Source organism: Aspergillus pseudodeflectus (genome assembly GCF_044049435.1).
Source record: "Aspergillus pseudodeflectus strain CBS 756.74 chromosome Unknown BJX68scaffold_50, whole genome shotgun sequence".
NCBI lineage: Eukaryota > Fungi > Ascomycota > Eurotiomycetes > Eurotiales > Aspergillaceae > Aspergillus > Aspergillus pseudodeflectus.
The window spans coordinates 2,660-22,043 of NW_027263826.1; the positions used below are offsets into that span (position 1 = coordinate 2,660).

Consider the following 19,384-nt stretch of genomic DNA (forward strand, 5'->3'; position numbering starts at 1 on the left):
GATCTGCAAAGCCAGGAAACTGATGCTTTATTCCATCCAGGAAGTCTTTCTCTACTTACTAGATATCCTAATGGTCCCCGTGAAGCTTCATCATTAAACCTGCAGCTGCTTCAAACTCGGTGATCTAATTATCTATAGGTCTAGCATCAACCTTACTATCCTTCGCGGTGTTGTATTGAATTGACGCGCTAATCTTCTGTTCTTCTAGTAATGGAGTAAAGTCGTCCTTAAGCTTCTTCAATAAGTCGTACAGGTCGGTTAAAGAATATAAGCTATGCGAATCCTTGAGCAGACGACTAATTAACAACGTAATCTGGTTGTATACGACAGCTCGTCCTTTCTGAAAGAGGATATATCGACTATTCTCCGCATTGAATATCATTACTCGATGATTATATCGTTGCGTCGATTCATTTAAAGCAGGTGCCTTAGGGATAGCAGGCTATTAAGGCACCTCAGGTTTTGGTATGATATTAGGATTAATGTATTCCCATATTCCTGCGAGGATTACAGATGTCTGTATAGCTTCATACCACAACCGCTAGTCGTCCTTGCTGTTCAAGACGACTAAGACCTTGACGGCTTGGCTATGAAGCGAAATATCCTCTATATTAATAGACCGGAACTGCACTAGTTTAGGGAAAGTTTCGCGCGTAATTAGCAAGGTTGGAATAGCTTTATATAAGCCTATTTAGGTAATAAAGGTCCAGAGGTAGGTTTTAGGTAATAAAGAAGAATATTCCTAGCAACCCAGGCTCATAACTGTCATCCAGGCCATTAATCGAGGTGGAGGATCTGAAGAAGTTGAGAGGTCTAACATTCTGAATAACTAGGGAAACGACACTATTTAAACACAGGAATCAACTAAGCTAAATAAGGAAACAATGGCTATCCTATATTATTGCTCCAATCGCTGTATCGCGTGAGTCCTGAGAGGAATGTTCAATGGAATGGTGTGAGGAATGCTTGCGCAGGGTCCGGAGCCAGGGGCTCCGGCCGACAAAATGAAACCCAGGTCAACCGCGCGAAATCCGTGCTCTCCGAGCCGACCGCGGAGTCCGCGGCGGGCACGGCGCCCGCATCTATACGGTGGACCACCCTTGGACCTCCCGTTTAAATGTCCTCCATGGCGCTCGTCTTCCTTTGGCCATTCGTCCGTCAACACTCATCACTATCGCTCGTGCCATCATGTCTTCTGCCGTGTCGGGCACAAGGTATCTCCGACCCCTTCATCAACTTCCACTCCCTCCCCTGAGTCTAGGACACAGCTCACTAGTAGTTCACAGCCCCGAGCCTCGAAACCGCCATGCAAACGGCAAAGTGTCCTCCCCTCCCAAGCCCGCCATCCCGGTATCTGAACCCGAAGAAACGCACTACGAATTCGGCGGGCCCCTCGGCGTCACGGCGCTCATGATTGGTTTCCCCCTGCTCATGTACTACATGTTCCTCGGCGCAACCGTCTACTCCGGCTCGCTTCCGCTCCCTTCAAAGGACCAATCAGTCCCCGAGTTCCTATCGCACCTGTACAATCTGGCTCTAGAGCACGCCTACCCACATAAACGCGCCTGGATCATCTACTGGACATTTCTCACCCTCGAAGGCGCCGCATACCTCTTCCTCCCGGGCGTCTACAGAAAGGGGAAACCGCTCCCGCATCTTAATGGCCATCAACTAGACTACTACTGCTCCGCGCTATGGAGCTGGTACGCGACCATCATCGGCGCGCTGGCCCTACACTTCACAGGCCTCTTCCGCCTCGACACACTGATCACGGAATTCGGACCGATCATGTCCGTCGCGATTCTTTCGGGGTACATCGTCAGCATCCTCGCATACATCTCCGCCCTAGCCCGCGGCGCGCAACACCGCATGACAGGAAACCACATCTACGACTTGTTCATGGGCGCCGAGCTGAACCCGCGGCTGTTCCGCTGGATCGACATGAAGATGTTCTTCGAGGTGCGGATTCCGTGGTTCATCTTATTCCTGCTCACGCTGGCGACTGCGCTCAAGCAGTGGGAGGAGCTGGGCTATGTCGCGGGCGAAGTGTGGTTCCTCCTCATGGCGCATTTCCTCTATGCGAATGCGTGTAGCAAGGCGGAGGATTTGATTATTCCGACCTGGTACGTACCTGCACCTGCACCTTTTCTCCCTGTGTTTTCGGGCGGGATTGTTTGGGATCTACATGGTGGATTGTCAGCTAACGATTCTGTGTCTAGGGACATGTACTACGAAAAATGGGGCTTCATGCTGATATTCTGGAACCTCGCCGGCGTCCCCATGAGCTACTGCCACTGCACGCTGTATCTTGCCCTGCATGACCCCTCCGAGTACCGCTGGAACCCCGTCGTATTGGGCACCTGGGCGGCAGCCTACCTGTTCGTATACTGGGTCTGGGACACGTGCAACTCGCAGAAGAACATCTTTCGCGCCGAAGAGAAAGGCGGGACTGTGCTCCGCAAGACGTTTCCCCAGTTGCCGTGGCGCAAGGTCGTTAATCCCAGGACGATTACAGTAGATGCCAAGGATGGGGGAGGGGTTATTCTTTGTGACGGGTGGTGTATGTCCTCATTCCTCCTTTCCCCTTTCCCTTTCCCTTGCATCCTCCCCTCTTCTCTCTCCCTAAGCTTTGTTTTCGCGATAATACTAACAATATTTCGCATCTAGACGGCCTCGCCCGCAAAACGCACTACACCTGCGACTGGTTCTTCGCTTGCTCCTGGGGCCTGATCACGGGCTTCAACTCGCCGTTTCCCTGGTTCTACTCGGTGTTCTTTACCGTGATGATTATCCATCGCGCGCGGAGGGATATCCAGCGGTGTCGTGAGCGGTATGGCGAGGCGTGGAAGGAGTATGAGCGGCGCGTGCCGTATTTGTTTATTCCGGTGAGTTGTATTTTCTATTTGGTTGTTGAATGGGGGTTGGGGAAGGGAGGCTAATGTGAATGTGTTTAGTACGTTATCTAAACATCATGCGGAGCGTAAGAGACAGGTGGTGGGGTATCGAGTATCAAGGTGGGAGTGGAGGACTGGAGGACGAAGCAGAGTATCGAGATAGAGGAGGGCAAGTGGAAACACTGGAAAACGAAGTAAAAGTAAAGTAGTCACATGTACATTAATTCCCATTCCCATTCCCACTCCCATAATCAGTCATATAATCCGAATTCAACATATCCATAACCGACCGATTCGTCCCGATGAAGTCATTCAGAAACATCGAAATATCCGCCTGATCCACGTGCGTGTCGAACAGATCCTCCGGCCAAATCACATCGGGCAGCGCGATGCTCGTCCGGCCTTGGCCTTCGGCGATTAGAGATCCGTCGTGATGCTGCGCTAGACCCGTTAGTGTCTGTCGCGAGTCGACGAGGACCTGTGCGGTTTTGGCGAACGCTTCGCAGATCGTGTACAGGTGGATTGAGCCGCGAGAGACGTTTTTGATCAGGTCGAGGGAGCGGACGGTTTCTTGGAGGAGGGTTAGGTCGGAGGCGCTGGCGGTTGTGATTGCGTGGGTGAAGACGATTACGAAGGGCGTAAATGAGGGATAGAGGAGGATCCTGACAGGTTAGCACTAATACTTGTAGGGGTGGGAGTATCTTACGAATTCACATATTCAGCCTGCTTATGTGCTTGCCGGTCGCGAAAGTACGTGAAGCATTTGAGGTGGCTGTGTAGTGCCATCGAGGCGGCTTCGTAGCATTGTGATGAGACGGCCATTGCATCGCGCGCGCGGGTCTGGGCGCGGTATATGACGGTTAGCACGGAGTACGCAATGAAGTCGGCGCACGCGGTCATCCCGTGCAAGGAGTCTGCGTAGAGGCCCTTGCTGACGTCGATCTGGAGCGATTAGCAAGAGAGGAAGTAGGGTTTACTTTGGTTGTGGTGCGATGTACTTCTAGCAACTCGTTTCGCACGCTCATGAGATCCATGGACAGTGCGTGGATCCTGCCGAGTCTCTCCTCCTCTGGTGCTCTTGAAGCGCCTATCGAGTACAGCTGATCGTATACCTTGCCTTGGATAGCGGCGAACTCGACAGTGATGAGATTGATGAGATCCCAAGACCGTTGTTTGTGATCTTGCGATGGAGTATAGAGTTCTGTGTCGATGTCATGGTCTTGGAAATGCGATGTCACGCCGATGTTCAATGAAATATTCTTGTCGATGGTGTACAGCGACCAAAAGGCGTGGCGTTTGGAGTCGGCGAGGCGAGACGGATCAGCAAGTGTGGTAGCGTTGCGATGCAAGCCCATTGTCTGACACATGTTGAACGCGAGCGATAGGTAGGTCCAGCACCGCTGGATATCAAATTCCTCCTGCGCTTTGAGGACCTGAGCGGTCAGTACCTTCTTCGCTTCACAGGGTGAGAACGTACTCCGATTAGCAAGGCCTGCACCTTCTCTAGAGAAGGGTCCACCATCATCTGATAGCTGTTGAGACCTGTGGAGAAACTCCGCTCACAAAAGGCCTTGCTCGAAGCAAGATCGAACCGAGAGAGATCAGGATCGCCTTCGTGCATGTAATCCCGGATGACAAAGTATAACAAACCGTGGAGAAGAGTCAATGCGCCTGTTGAGACTGGTTCCAGTGGAAAGTAGATTGACTGGCAGAGCGACTCTAATTGACGGGTGTTTTTCCACGACTGGCTGACGAGGAAGAACGGTGGGTGTGCTGTAGAATTAGCATTGGCGAAGCGAAGGAAAAAATCCTACTAACCTTTCACCTTTTTCACCACCGCAACGACAAGATCGGCAGGCAGTAATGGCTCTCTAGGGACTGGCTCTTCGACTGGTCTCGGTGAAGCGGCCGGTGTGTGATGAGTGTCGAGACTATTCTTCAACGACGACAACGCAGAGGAAACCTGGTCCTTCAGTTCTCCGCTCCGAGCGGCGACAACTGCGGAAAGCGCTGCATCTCTTGCGACAAGTGTCTCATGGTGGAACGAGGATTGTCCTTCGAACGCAGGTATGGTTTGTCTCGCTGGCGCCGGGCTGGAAACCGCGATCGCGGGAACAGCAGGTGAGGGAGCACGAGGAGCCGGCGGAACAGGCGACGCTCTGGAGAACTGTAGGAGCGTGTGCTGAATAGAGTTGAGCTGATCCTGTATCGCGTGGAACCTCTGCTCACTTTGCAAGGTCAGTCTCCCGTAGCCCATTCTCAAGCGATCTTACTATTCGTCATTTTGCGACCGTGGTGGACCGGGAGTGGCTGGTGTACTAGTAGTCCCTCCAGAGCTGCAGGAAATTCCTAAAGCATTGCAGCTGGAACAAGGGGCTAGTTTATCGCATTTGATCTGTTGACGGTCAATGCTAGAGTCGGTCAATCGACATGGGCGAGGTGGTACCTTGCGGAGTCTGCAATTGTCACACTGGCACTGTCAGCTCACGGATTGGATGCTCAGGAATCGGCAGTAACATACTGCGCGCACGCGGAACGAGTTCCGGGCGGTACTTGTAGATGAAGCTCTTCCTGTCATTAAATTGGCATGGGTGTTGTGGGTGTTGCGTTGAGCGCGGAGGCCGCGGAGAGATCTTTGCTCGATGATCGAGTGCGCACTTGGCTGAGTCATGTACGATTGTGCAAGCTTGTGCATTTCTTATGCAACCGTACAGTATAGGGAGCACCACCACTAACACATGTATCCACTGTAGGCTCACGCGAAACTAAAAAGCGCCGATCCATTTCATCCTGGCCTCTGCGGCAGTGACTTTTGCTTCAGAGTCCCATGATAATGCTCGACCAAGGAGTGGAGATCCTCCGTACTGCATTTGTCCGGATCCTCCGAGTCCTCGCCTGTGTCCGCCAGCCAATCCCGATTCTTGGCCGCATCCATTTTGGCCTTTGCCTCGCGCACAAACTTCTTCATCACACTGACAGGCGGCGCTTCATGCTTGGTGATTTTGGCCATTACATCCTCATGGTCGCCATAGTCGTCATACGCGATGAGATCCTCGTACTCGGCGATCCCAAACCCGGTCCGCTTGTACCCCCTACAAGCCGAATAACAATCCCACGTGGGCCGCGTATCCACCACCAGCTCGAGTATCCAGGTCTTCATCTCCGCGGATTCGGGATCATTCTCCCCCTGAAACCCCGCATCCCCGACCGGCGCCCTCCTCCGCCACCACGAGACAGAGAAAACCCCCGAGGGGAAATCATCCCGGAAGAACATCACCGCGTCCCAGATCAACCACATGCGCGCACCCGGACTGCGGTTGAACCGCCGATGCCTCTCCCCGGGGCGACCCGCGCGCAGTCTGGGGGCGCCGCAGCCACATCCGACCTGGTGCGCGTGGAAAACGCCCAGGCGCGGCGGCGGGTGCGAGGGGAACATCCGGCGCCAGGAGGCTTCGCGGCGCAAGACGGCCTCGCGACGGGAGGCGTCCTGGTACCACCCCTGTGCCTTTAGACTGGGGTTACAGGAAGCGACCCGGAGTAGGCTGAGGCGCTCGTCTGAGAGCGTGCTGCTATCTGCTTTTGTGTCGTTGAAAATGCCCCGGTCGAGGGTCTCGAGGTGGGTGAAGAATGCGGGGAATGTTTCCTGGAGGAGAGGGTTCATTTCAACCTTGGGATCTGTGTCTGGTCGTGGACATGGTTCGGGGGTCTGGAGGAAGAGTTTCTCTTTTAGTCTGCTGCTGGACCGGATGCATGCTCTCCATTGCCGACAGACGCGCTGTACAAGGAGGAGATCGTGCATGGGGAGATTTAGTAGAATTAGCTCGAGGAGCTCCGCGATGCCGAGAACTTTATTGGCTGCCATTTTTTATTTTTATCTTGTATAGCGGAGGTACACCAACCGGTTCGTGGGATGCGGGCGGCTATTTATGGGGGATGGGCTCGGACCTACTGAGACGCGAGACTACAGCTTAGCCTTGTTTCTTTGAGTCATGCAGGATCGGAGATGATCCTGGAGTCAGAATCTCACCAATCAAGGCAAAATCGGTATCTAGTCTAGTCTGTAGAGGAGCGGCTAAGGCGGTACTAACTTTATGAGGCTACAAAGCTCAGCCCGAGTTACCTGGCGTCTCGACATGAGGGCATGAGGAGCGGCAAGTAAAACCAGGTTGATAACATGTACTATCGAGGCACTTGTATAGCAATTCCAGAGTGTATATCCCTGCTTTCGGGACGCTGCCATCGATCTCAACTACCGCTGGCATCCGTCTAATAGAGACCCCAATCGAGCCCTGGCTTGCATTAACCGGCTTCACATCTTGAAGCACTCTCGTCCTCCACCCGCTGCCAGTTCAAGGGCATCGGCGGCCTCTCGTCTTTTCTGGACGGACCAGACGGCCAGTATACCCGGAGTCGCAATCAGTCAAGGCTTATATCCGAGGCCTCTATTGCCTCCAAGTATGAGCGCTGTCTTGCCGTGAAAGTCGGGCACTGGTGCGTCAGTGAAGAGGTGAAAGTAGAGAACTGACAAACCGCGACATGACTGTTTGGTAATATGCAAAGGTCTATACTCTGTCTGGTATCGTCACACCGGATTAGACTCCAATCAAACCAACAACCACGAAAGTAGCCACGAGCATTGCCCCAACACCTCTCAAAGGCAAAGAAGCTGACCCATTATCGTCCCCGGTGCCTTCCTCGTCCCCGGTGTCATCTTCACCTTCTGTCGCGGATTCATCTGGGAGATCCACATTCTTGGGTCTTCACCTTCTGTCGCGGATTCATCTGGGAGATTCACATTCTTGGGCCGCGACGCCTGTTCGAAGGATTCAACACTCTTTCGCAAAAGGAGCAAGACAATGACGATACATACCCAGTGGCACGAAACCCAGGGCGATCAGAGACAGCCACATCTCGGAAACAGTTGATCGCTTGGGTGGGGAAGAAAATGGTTCAAGGGCCTCAAATTCAGGGGCGCGGGGGTTTTAAACACTTTTTGTTCATCGGCCTTTTACGCGCCAGGCACAGCGAGTCAGGGACCACAGCTCGCGCGCCTCGGATCCTGGATGTGACTCGGTCTGGCCTGGCAAGCCTATTTGTCCTTTCGGTGACATGATTTGTAGATCGGAGATTTGTTCGTGGTGCCAAGACGATGCGGCGAGATAAGTCGCTCGCTGGCAAAGGATCAAGCGCATCATCGAGTTACGAATTGAAATAAAAGGCGGAGTCTCCCGCCAGATCGCGAATGAAAGTCCTACTGAAGAAACAGATGATTAAAGTAAAAAGAAGAAATATTTTTAATTCTATTGCCGTTACATGCATATTATCAACGCCACACAAAAACCCTCAAAAAGAATCCATCTATTCAGGCTTGTTGCCCTGCGAGTTCAAGTGACTCTGCATGAGGCACCAGTACCCAGGGACATGGTCGAACCAGATTTTGCCAAAGCCCTCGATGTCGCGGCGCCAGTCGACGTGCAGCTCAGCGGCAACAGCAGCCCAGTTCATCAGCTGGGCACCGGCCTGAACCATGCGGCGGTGGGCGGCGTCGCGGGTGTGCTCCTTGAAGGTTCCAGAGGCGTCGGTCACGACGAAGACGTCGTAGCCCTGCTCGATCAGGCTGAGGGCGGGGAAGGCGACGCAGATTTCGGTCAAAACACCGCTATACATTTTATTAGTATCTTTTCGCGATCTGCTTTGTAAATAAGTGGTGGCCTACCTGATAATAACCTGCTTCTTGCCGGTAGCCTTGATAGCATTGGCAAAGTCCTCGTTATCCATAGCGTTGATCTGGCCGGGGCGGCGGATCAGAGGGGCATCGGGGAGGGCGTCGAGGATCTCCTTGACGATGGGACCGTTGGGGCCAGAGTCGAAGGAGGTGGTGAGGATGGAAGGGGCGCCAAAGTACTTGGCGGTTTGGGCAAGACCGAGGACATTGGTGCGGAACTCTGTGGGCTCAAAGTCGCGGACGAGCTGGATGAGACCGGCCTGGTGGTCGATGAAGGCGAACACGCAGTTGTCGCGGTCGAGGCGCTTGTAGGCAGGAGGGGCAGGAGCAGACATTGTGAGTGTGAGTGTGATTGTGAGTGTGTGTTGGTTTGTTGTGTTGTGAGGAGAAGACTGATGTTCTTGAAGTTGGAGTGGTAGCTTAGTAGTATTTATTGACTTTCTGCCCTGTGTCTATCTTGAAGCTGTGGTCTGCAAGTATGCGCATGGTGCGTTAGCCCTGGTTTGTCATGATTATTGGAGGATTGATCAAGTCTAAACGTTGGATGTGCTAATTGACGCTACTTCTAGGAATCACCGTACCAGAGGTGGAAGAATTCACTGTGGGTCTTGGACTTGCCAAAAATACCTGTTGCGGGGCTTTTCCGGGGAGGCACTAATGAGCTTTAGAGGACGCCTTGTGCTCTGTCGAGGGTGACTAACCCGCCAAGCGCTTTGTAAGACACAATCAGGTCTTATGTGATAGAGGCAGCCAGTCATAAGGGATCTTCCCCTCGTAAAAGAGCTTACTAAATTCTATGTCAGTGCCACGATATAGTTACAGAGAGACGCAAAGCTACACTTGCCCCGCGGTCCGCTCGAGGAACCTGGCTATGCGCTGGGACAGCCTCTGGGCAGCAACAACGTATTGCACGACGTGAGCTCCTTCACTCAAGTCCCTTGCTACGTCTAGAAGGAGCTATAAAGCATAGAAGAGACCTTGGTGATCCATGTTGCACACTTTTCATCTTCTTCTTCGCCTGCGGTACCTACCTTGGACCTAATGCGGGGGTATCCCGCCCCATCACATCGTGATTTACAAAGCTTACAGTCTGAGTCCCAACTCGCCCCACCGGATGATCACACCCTGATTGAAGGGTTGGCCAATCATTAATCTCTTCTATAAGCTCAAATCAACATCCAACTGGACGAAATAGCTGGTTCATCGCCATGCGGCTATATATATCTGAAACCGACAGGCCTGGACGAGGCTTCTCAGACTACCATAGACCCGGAGCCGTCTCACGTTGTGCTACTATAACCCTTTAGAGGTTACTACCCTTATTAGCTAGAATTGGTTAAGACTATCTAGTAATTGCTTGGTGGCCACATGGCCGCCTGTTGGATGCCCGAGGCGCCCACTGAGACGTAGACCCTCCGAAGCAGCACTGACGTGCTTCATAAGGTTAGTTATTTAGAGGATTAAAAGAGACTTGTTATTAATAGAAAAAGACAAGTAGCCTGCATCTCCTATATATCGCTGTTATAATAGCGACTCAATCAAATAATTCTAATTTATGCTCAAAGGCCAGACGGAGTGTTTAAACGGTCACAATCCCATTGGATGGAATTATGGATAGTAGTGTCAGACGTCTCATTGAGGAAAGCTTATATCGATGTATACCACACTCTATTTTGATACCGAGGGCTTAGCCACCTACTAAGCTACCATAAAACTAGAACGCTCGGTGTTGGCGTGTCTTTTCCTGCAATAAGCGCGCTTGTTTCCTACACGAATCAAGTCCAGTCTGTGCACTTGGTAGACTATGCAAGTTGCATAACTCGGGCAGCATATCTGCGCTACAGTACGTTTGCGTTTTTTATCTTCCTTTACAACTCCGACAAGAAGAAGATAGAAGATGAGCAAAGTACAGCCATGATAGCTCGGTCCCTGGAGAGCTGCGCCTGATGGTAATATAACTGGAAGAGCCGTGACATCAGTTGGTCTCAATAGGGCATTTCGCTGACCGACGTGGCACGAGTCCGCCTGCAGATGTCTTGCTGCCTCACCTGCGCACTTTGACCAATAAGGCGTGTAGACGATGATGCGAGATAAGGTGCGGCTGAGTCGGCTGAATCTGCAGCTCCAGCATAAATAACAGGCCCAGACCACCGAGAATCAGCTTCACTGCTTACCGCTCACCCAGTATCAGGGCCTGCTGCGCCACTGCAACCACCATGGCACCCTCTCATATAACACCTCCCCCCAGGCCTGACGCAGATGATCCACAGCAAATCCAGTGGCCGATGACATACTTCCTGATGGTATGCTTGGCAATGAACTCGGTCGCGCAACCCACCGGCAGGATGCTGGGCCTCCCATACCCGCATTCAGCCATCTTCCGCAGCTCCCCGTTCCTCTGCGGCTTCGACGCAGTTAACATCCTCGTGCACTGGCTCGCGGAGTATATTTCCGCCTGCTGGTCGAAGCGGAGACTCGCAGACTTCCGCCTCGCAGCCACGCGCGCGCTCATGTATCGTATTATCGACGACGACGACGAACCGGATATCAAAGCGGCGAGGCGCATCAAGCAAGGGGCGCACCTCCGCTGGGCGGGCTTCCTGCTCACCGTGCTCCCCGCACTCATCAAGCTCTTCGCGAGCAGGGGGATCCCCTGGTCGCAGGCGCTCGGCGCCATGTTCCTCGCATCATGGCTCGTTTTCGAAATCCTGGTCCTATCTGCCAGGTTGGAAGATGACGACGACGACGCTGCCGCCCCCTTAATCGAAACCCCCTCTCAACCTCACCAAACCGTAATAGTACTCCGCACATTCTGGGCCGCCGCCGCAATCCTCATCCACGCCAGCGTCTTCAGCCTCCCCGCCCGCACGGTGATCCAGCTCATCCAGGGCACACCCATTGGCTTTACAGGCTGGCTAGGCCTCGTCTCAAACCTCCTTTCCTACAGCCTTCCACTGTGGATCGGCAGTTTCTTCCGGCTGGATATACGCGCGAGCACAGCGCGCCTGATGGGGGCCGCAATTGCTATCTTCATCGCCCCGCCATTTGACAGGGAGACGATCGAATGGTACTACGTTGTCCCTTTTGTATTCATCTGCCTTGTCCAGGCCGAGATCGTTGTGTTTTTCTTCCATAACCGCCGCGGACAGGTCCTTGTTTTTATGCAGCTGCTCTGTGTGGTTGTTCAGCCGGTTTTGTTCTACACCCTGTTGTATGATCCCGTGGGGACGTACCAGCCCGCTTGGTTTAAGTGGCTTGGGTAAAAAAAAAAAGAAAAGAACGAGCAGCAGTCTAATGGAAAGGGATTCTTCATTTGTGTGGCTCGGAGACGCTAGATCTACTTGCTCTGTTATATTGCCTGCCGGAAATATTGCTGTGTATAGCAAATTTGGCCGACGAAGCGCTTCTCTAGCCACCAGCCAAACCTTAGGCCCCATACAATCCTCCTGAACCCTCTTGGTTAGCGGTGGAAGTGCTTCTACTTTGCAAAGCGGGTATAGACAGAGTGCCCCCGCCATAATAGAGGGTGCGAAGCGACTGCCAACTATATGTACTCGACAAACTAGTTGCGTTCATGCCTGTTATCAAACCTTGGCTATTTACAGAGGCACGCAACATGTACACCCCTACTCTACCATCCGTATATCATCAGATCCTGGCATCCGCTTGCCGCCACTAGCGACTTCGCATTTGCTGCCCCTTTTGGAAGCTCCCCCGTGTTCTGGTGTTCTGGTGCTCCTCCAACCTCGCATAATCAATTGGTAGTTTGCCCGAGATGCCCCGCTTGTTCGGATCCGCGCCCGCGTCAAGCAGGAACGCGACTGCGTCGTCAAATCAGGAGTCTTGCCCTGTTTGTCCCGGCTTTCCAGCTCCGCGCCGTGGGCCACTAAAAGGGCCATGTTCTCCTCGGGGATACCGCTGGTAGTGACAGCATGTAATAATCAAAACATATTAGAAGGACAGCTTGCCCAGGTGAATCATGGTTGGATAACAAGTGGTACAAGGGAGCGAGTGAGACTAGTGTGATTATGACAGTCGCACTGCACGGTTATGACAAGGGATTATACGTAGTGGAGGAGGCTTTGCATAGTCGCCAGCGCGTTGCCGAACTCTCGTAGTACCGGGGGTTAGAGGAGATGCCATACCGCCATGAACGTGAGTGTCCCAATTCCAAGCTTAGAATTCTAAATTAATGAGGGGTTCGAATCAGCGACCGCTTTCCGGATCGCGTTTCCGCCGTCAGAAGTTGCACCAAGGCTCCAATTGACGCTTAGGTCATTCAATATGACTGCCATCGTTGGTCTTGCCAGACATCATTGAGCAGGCGGCAGGGTCCTGGAGAGAAAAAAAAATGCATGTGGGAACGAGGCAGTAGCTAGTTTCTGGGAGACCTTACGTTGCAAACAAACGCTTTTCTCTCATCTTGCCTTGTGTCCCCATCGGCATGTGTTGCTTCCTGTGATGGCCAAAGGTGAAGTTCTGACCTTCGTAGTTAGCCTTGAAAGTAATAATTCCCGATATTGCTATGTACAGTATATTCATCTCTAGACCGCATTCCCCTTAGCTGGCGTCAATCTCTACAACGTGCCCACGCGCACTGGACATGTGCAGGATGCGAGTGCTGGTCAGTTCAACTCCCTGTTCACCCTGGCTTTCCATTACACTCTCCCGTAAAGGGCCAGCCGTTGGTTGTACATCAATGGCTATAGCTCGCTCGATGTCATCTTGCAGCCGCGGAAACCCAGGGTTCTGCCCTTTGTCCCTCCTCTTGGAAGATTCGTCTGAACCGTGTCCTCGAGATTGGTTGCTTTCCCCCATCCATCTCGGAGCACAATGACGGAGGAAAGTACGTAGGTAAGGTAGGGAACCACAGAGAATAATGAAATTCCCTTCAATAAAGCTAGTAGAGATGTGAGCAAGCGTTCCACCACCACTCAACAGTTCAGACTGGTATAGCTTACATTAGCATTATAGGAAGTGCAACCTGATATGTTTGGTCTTTGGAGGCAAGAAAAGGCCCAAACGTGGCGAGCCTAACGATACTGGTAATTATTGTGCTAGTACATTTTCAGTAGGATATCAGCATATATGGTGATGGATGGGTTGATAGGCATATGAGTCGTGAGGAGTACTAACAGACATCCGACCCCAAATAAGGCGATCACACCAAGTCGCTGTAGGAGCGGTAATCGCAACTTGCACACAATGGGTACGGCAATGAGGATAAGAATCACATCACTGGCTGTGTTGGTGACGACTGATCCCAGATAAATGGCCTTCACATCAATACAGGATCCATTTGTTATTGTGGGATCCCAGCTCTTTGCCACGGGAGAACAGGCAAAAATTATCGCCAGGACGAAAGCTATACTGTATCCCGAAATCAGGAATGCGACCGTGTGGATAATGTACTTCCATATATCGGTTATTGTTCTCAGCAGGATGTAGTAGAGCATGAGAATGGCCAGTTTAGCTAGCGCAAGCGCAGGGATGTAGAGAACAGAGGCAGCCAGCACGGTCTAACGCAACGTTAGCTAGGCGTCCGTAAATGTTGCACTGCGGGATCACAGTATGTGGAAAACAAACCCTTTGATAAAGAGCCAAGCGAGAAATGGTGAAGTTCCAGATATGGATTCCATAGCAGGAACGGGAATGACCATCTTCAGACATTCTCCTCGTTAGTCTTGTGGAGGCGAGCGTAATAGGGAGCTCACATAGGAGGATAGCTTGAGATGATACCGATAAAACCTACCAGTGTCATACAAGTTAGCTGAATCAAGGGGCCATTTGTCAAAGGACGCCAAACACACCCAGGCGAGGATCATGGACACTGGCAATTCCACGTTAGTAGTCCCGCAAAATAAGATAAATCCAGCAACTGACCATCATCAAACCAGAACTTCCGAAGCAGGCGCGCTTTCGTATAGATTCGTATCAAAAGGCATATAGTACTGATTGCAATGCCAACAGCAGCTATGGCTGTGCTTGCAGTTTGCAAATGTCCGTTTGACGCATTGAAATCCGGTGTGACCCCGATTGGGGGCGGACTTACAGGATCATCCGCTGTCAGTCTAATCACCTTCATGATAGGTTGCTAACAGCAGACGGGGGATCACGCATCTTCCACAGCCTCTGCAGTTGTGTAACACAAGTAGCCGCTGTTTTGTCTTCCCGCTTTGAACCTTTTTTTTTGGTGGTTGATTTTAACTTTCGATTATGGCGTCACGACATTTCGGTTAAACCCGGGTCCGTTAATAGTCCAGGATAGAAACAAAAATCAACTTGCTTTGAAATGAATATTGTTTCCATCGATAACATAAAATATTTTATATAGATGGTCGCGATAACCTATACCCTATCATCATGATTTTCACCTTCCAAGTTTGAATCCACCTCCAGAGAGACGAGTGAAATGAATTTCCCGCCGAACCTTTTGCCAGTTACATAGCTGATACTTCTCATTACTTTCTTTATGAAACATAGCGGCACAAATCTGCGGATACGCCCAGTCAGCATCCAATGTCCACTTTCCCCTACTAGCTTGTTCCTTGTTCGTATCATTTTCCAAAGAGACGGGGACGCAAGTCGAGACAAGCAAACGTCAAACCTGAGCTGCACACTGTATTGATGAAGACAAATGTTCATCCCGTAACAGATGGATCAGTTGCCAAAAAAGGCTCAATCAGCCTCCTGGAGTCTGGCTCGGAGGATGGCGGCCAGAAGAGATGGTCGCGACGAATATTGATATCGCTCGCTTTGTACGGTCGACGGAGCGAAAAGCATTCGTAGTCTAGCATGGGCCCAGCTCGTTTGGCGCTTTGCAGATGCCTCTGCTGGTTCCACCTCTGTGTTAGCAGTCCGTTTGTCTGCACCTGCAGGGGAAGCTTCTCGCGGACATCTAGGTGGTCTTATTCCAGGTAGCCGGGCTATATCTAGCGACCACTTCCGAGAAAATTCCATTCTTTTCAGATGCCTTTGCGTATTGTGGTTGCCTTATCCCTCAAGTGCCAGGCTCTGGTCGCGCCCCGTGGAAAAGTAGAGCGTTCTACAGTGCTGAGTGATTGTGCCGCCGGAGTCACTTCATTTCGGCTGGGAGGCTCAGCACAAAGTGCGCTCTGCATTTCTCCTAGACGTTTAGGACAAGGTAGATCGTCCCTTACTACACGATGCTGCACTGAACTCCGACCTGCGATATTGCTCGACTAACCTTTTGGGAAGGCTACGGTGACCACACCTCCTCCTTACCTTCAAACAGATTACCCCGCCAAGGCTGGACGGGAACAAGGAGATGTTTGATTTCCAGCCTGCATCGCAAGCATTGCGAGCTAATCCAACACTGCAAAGTCTCCTCCCCCACAGGGAAATCTTCAGATGTCTTCCACTCATCTCAAGTATCCATTACAACCAACATGCACCTAAGAATTTTCAAAGCCTGGGCCAGGCTCATTGATCACAGCTGCAGCGATGTCACTCTTTCTATGCTTCGTCTACTTTGTTTGCTCTATTTCGCCACCGTCGATCAGGGAATCTATAGGTGCGTTGAATATCTGATGCCCCACAACAGTGCGCCTCGGCCTGTGATACGCCAGCCACCCCAGAGCAAGTGAATTCTCCTGTAGCCTTGAGCCCGAATTCACTGCCTTGAAATTCTGGGAGAGAACATAAACAGTCCATTCGCTCTCCTGGGTTGTTTCTCTTCTTCTTTTTTCTTCCTACAACCTCCTCCTCCGTGCAACGAGTTCCACAGAACACATCTACTACATTTACTTTCGCCGCAGCCTTCGTCATGCCGACAATCGCAATGGATATACGCGAAGCAATAGCCGCGGGCACATATCCAGGCCTCGAGCTTCACGCCGAAGCTGAAGTGACATTTCTTCTCTCAGTCCCCGAGAACGTCGATCGCTCGGCACTACCGGCGCGTCGACGGTCCACTGGAACAGAGCTTGGAAGCCTCAATCGCGACCCCCTCTGAGGACGAATACAAACTTCCTGTCAAGTCTCGATGGCCTGCCTCTCAGCAGCAAGCTCCAGCTTCCGCCGACTCTTCGATAGGATGGTTCAGCAAAACCCCGTCGACGCATCGGGAGGCCACAAGATTGTGGGAATGCGGTGTCCTGATGGCGTAGCGTCCCTCCTTATCCTGATCGCTATTCATGGCCGCCAGCCCCTCCTTCCCCAATCAAATTCGCCCATGTTGTTGACACAGGTTACCACGAACGCGAACCAGTATGGCTGCTCCGACGCGATTGCACCACTCTGCAGGCCGTGGATCGACCAGGCGATCGAAGAACTCCATATACCCACCACCATCCACAGAACGTTAGAGGTTTGGATCGGAATGGCCTCAACATTCAGACATCAAAGGCCCTTCAACACCGTAACGCTCAACTGGATTATCTCTGCGCGCGATTAAAAATCTGACTATCTAGGTCTCACCGCGCTGTTTGATCCATACCCCGGGGTGCTGGATTCTTGCCGCAAGTTTAGACGCCGCAGGATGTCTACAGTAGGTTCCTATTCCATGCAGTTTTCCACCTTCCTGAAAACCAGGACAATTACCTAACACAATGTATTTCTTCCTAGGTCGAATAAACGAGCGATGTGCCGCGTACATCATCTGCGTGGGCTCCAAGGCCGTCTCGCGGCCCAAGGCTGTCTCGCCCAAAACGAGCGCCAACCTCGCCGCCGCCGATTCTGCAGTGATATTGTGTTAGCGACTCTTGCAATGCACATGCATGATGCCGGTGTGCTTTTCTGCCTCCCCGTCGCGCCATACCAGGGAGTCTCAATTCGCGACCTCTGGGCTTTCACAACCAGAGCCTCGCTCGATATACCATACTTGACTCTCCTTGCAATCTTCTTTACGGCAATGAACGCAATGGGTATAAGCGAAGCAATCGCAGCCGGATCCTATCCCGGGCTGGAGCTTGACGACGAAGGCAACGTTACCCTGGGGCATCATTTCCGGGACTTGCGCCCCCGGGCAATCAATAGCGATCCTTGTCCGAGCGCCCGGATGAGGTATGGTTTTCGATGGATGCGTTTTCGACATCCTCTTCCCTGTTCTTTTTGGAAGAAGGTTTTGTCATTGATTGGCCCGTTGGCATTATTCTTCACCGGCTGTGGTATGACAGAGAGCAATGTGTTGGACTGAAGCTGGTCCCCACAGACTGACCTCGCCTTAGGAGAACCGCCGCTTGATCGGCGGTCTTGCGATACGCATGCCAGTCGGATTGAGTTTATGTTCTTATTTCCTGGAAGGTCGAGCTTTTGACCGGATATTGTACTATGGCTGTCTTTTTTTTTTCTTTTTCTTTTTTTTTTTTCGGTTCTTTGTGTCGAATTGTATCATACTGGAGTTCGCCTGTTCCACGCAGCGCAGATGCGCCCCCGAGGAGGAATGGATGCGGATAGCCCGTGATCTATCATGTACGATATGGGAACTAGTTTTGTTATTGTTGCGATCAGATAGTAATTAAGAATTTTTATTCCGCTCATTCTGATTTTTACTTGTTTGTATCCTGCCAGGGAACGACTGGCGGACTGCAAGATAGCCTTGACGGCCCGGATGAAGATTGGGAATTCGAACACGCAGCGTTGTGCTCTAAAACTCTGGAACTGAACTCTGCTACCGATGTAATGAAGGTGTCAGAGGTCTATACTATCTGCTGCCCCCGTACAATCACGTTGTGTAGCAGATTATAAACCACAAGAAAAGGCCTGGTCGCCGTCGTATCCGACTCGACAATAGCAATAGACGTCGTCATCGTGAGGGTTCGGCTATCGTTGAAGAAAAAAAAGCATTTATTTCCCCTCTGCGACTCGAGGAACATTGTGAGCAAGTCACTGCGCTTTTCGAGCTCATTTAGACCCGCTGCCTTTCTGACCGCGAGCTTCTGGAGCTGCTCAGCCGTACGCGCTTTCGAGAACCGTCCGGTGCTGGAGGAACTGCTGATGAAGATGTATTTGGTTGGTAGCATAAGGCCGGAGTCCTTGACGGAGAACATGTGGAGGGTGGGCATTTGGCCACTCTGTAGCTGTTACCTCGGACTTTCCTCCCCTTCCGATAGTAGGACTCTACAAGGCCATTCGTAAAGAAGGCACTTTTGGCATGCCCCATTATCTAGAATAATAAAGAGGCATGCCATGCGTACAGAGAGCTATAAAATAGGGTTCTATGGTTGGAGTTCGCCCCATGCGGGCGTTAGATACCAGCTTAGAAATCTGACTCCTGCCACGGACGTCAAATTGTCAGACATCGTTTACGATATGCTGGAGCTGGTCAATGCCCAGAATCTTGCCAGCCCACCCAAAAAGTATAGTCTCTGTATTCATTCGTTGTTTAGATAGGATACAGATGCTATTTTCAGTTCCCACCACAATCCAACTGTAGTCCATGCCAACCAGTTATACCAGTCGTGGAGCCGCCCATGTCCGACATCACTACAAATCCAACATGATGTAATCGAACGCTAGCAAGGCTTGTGTGGCACAGTGAACATGCATAGACGCCTGCTAGCCAATCAATTTAGTCGGGATGGCTCGCGGAGAAACCGTACAGCCTTGGCGGGTTTCCAGCACCGCCCCGTTTAAGTCGCAATCGAGAAATCAATTCCCAGAAGACCAGACTCGGGCGCAGGCCGTTCCAGATGGTGTGTAGCAATTCTAAGGTCAAGGCAGACAGATTAAAGGACTTGTTTTCTGAAGTGCAGTATATTTCCGGGTGAAAGCATGGCAAAAGTCTAGCTGTGCAGTCAAATTT

The 19,384-nt window shown here is 51.7% G+C and overlaps 7 protein-coding genes across 7 annotated transcripts; 3 read left to right on the forward strand and 4 right to left on the reverse strand.

The window, feature by feature from the left end:
- Positions 1-1,188: 1,188 nt before the first annotated feature.
- Positions 1,189-2,966, forward strand: erg4A (c-24(28) sterol reductase; the record flags this gene model as incomplete). Its single annotated transcript, XM_071046678.1, has 4 exons — positions 1,189-2,123; positions 2,220-2,560; positions 2,668-2,885; positions 2,955-2,966. 4 exons carry the CDS (start codon positions 1,189-1,191, stop codon positions 2,964-2,966), a joined length of 1,506 nt encoding a protein of 501 aa, XP_070895142.1.
- Positions 2,967-3,114: 148 nt separating this feature from the next.
- BJX68DRAFT_270516 (transcription factor domain-containing protein) lies at positions 3,115-5,151 on the reverse strand (the record flags this gene model as incomplete). The annotated part of the gene is made up of 5 exons (XM_071046679.1): positions 3,115-3,556; positions 3,601-3,836; positions 3,893-4,327; positions 4,372-4,667; positions 4,713-5,151. The coding sequence occupies 5 exons, from the start codon at positions 5,149-5,151 to the stop codon at positions 3,115-3,117; spliced, it is 1,848 nt and encodes a 615-aa protein (XP_070895143.1).
- Positions 5,152-5,679: 528 nt separating this feature from the next.
- BJX68DRAFT_270517 (uncharacterized protein) lies at positions 5,680-6,756 on the reverse strand (the record flags this gene model as incomplete). The annotated part of the gene is made up of 1 exon (XM_071046680.1): positions 5,680-6,756. One exon carries the CDS (start codon positions 6,754-6,756, stop codon positions 5,680-5,682), a length of 1,077 nt encoding a protein of 358 aa, XP_070895144.1.
- A 1,496-nt stretch (positions 6,757-8,252) lies between these two features.
- BJX68DRAFT_270518 (Isochorismatase-like protein) lies at positions 8,253-8,954 on the reverse strand (the record flags this gene model as incomplete). Its single annotated transcript, XM_071046681.1, has 2 exons — positions 8,253-8,553; positions 8,611-8,954. 2 exons carry the CDS (start codon positions 8,952-8,954, stop codon positions 8,253-8,255), a joined length of 645 nt encoding a protein of 214 aa, XP_070895145.1.
- Positions 8,955-10,835: 1,881 nt separating this feature from the next.
- BJX68DRAFT_270519 (uncharacterized protein) lies at positions 10,836-11,882 on the forward strand (the record flags this gene model as incomplete). The annotated part of the gene is made up of 1 exon (XM_071046682.1): positions 10,836-11,882. The coding sequence occupies one exon, from the start codon at positions 10,836-10,838 to the stop codon at positions 11,880-11,882; it is 1,047 nt and encodes a 348-aa protein (XP_070895146.1).
- Positions 11,883-13,150: 1,268 nt separating this feature from the next.
- Positions 13,151-14,787, reverse strand: BJX68DRAFT_244533 (uncharacterized protein). Its single transcript, XM_071041325.1, has 7 exons — positions 14,503-14,787; positions 14,430-14,449; positions 14,334-14,367; positions 14,206-14,279; positions 13,756-14,138; positions 13,581-13,676; positions 13,151-13,519 (listed from the first exon to the last, which is right to left on the reverse strand). The coding sequence occupies exons 1-7, from the start codon at positions 14,702-14,704 to the stop codon at positions 13,180-13,182; spliced, it is 1,149 nt and encodes a 382-aa protein (XP_070895147.1). The 5' UTR covers positions 14,705-14,787; the 3' UTR covers positions 13,151-13,179.
- A 1,837-nt stretch (positions 14,788-16,624) lies between these two features.
- On the forward strand, positions 16,625-17,035 carry BJX68DRAFT_270521 (uncharacterized protein; the record flags this gene model as incomplete). The annotated part of the gene is made up of 1 exon (XM_071046683.1): positions 16,625-17,035. One exon carries the CDS (start codon positions 16,625-16,627, stop codon positions 17,033-17,035), a length of 411 nt encoding a protein of 136 aa, XP_070895148.1.
- Between the last annotated feature and the right edge of the window lie 2,349 nt (positions 17,036-19,384).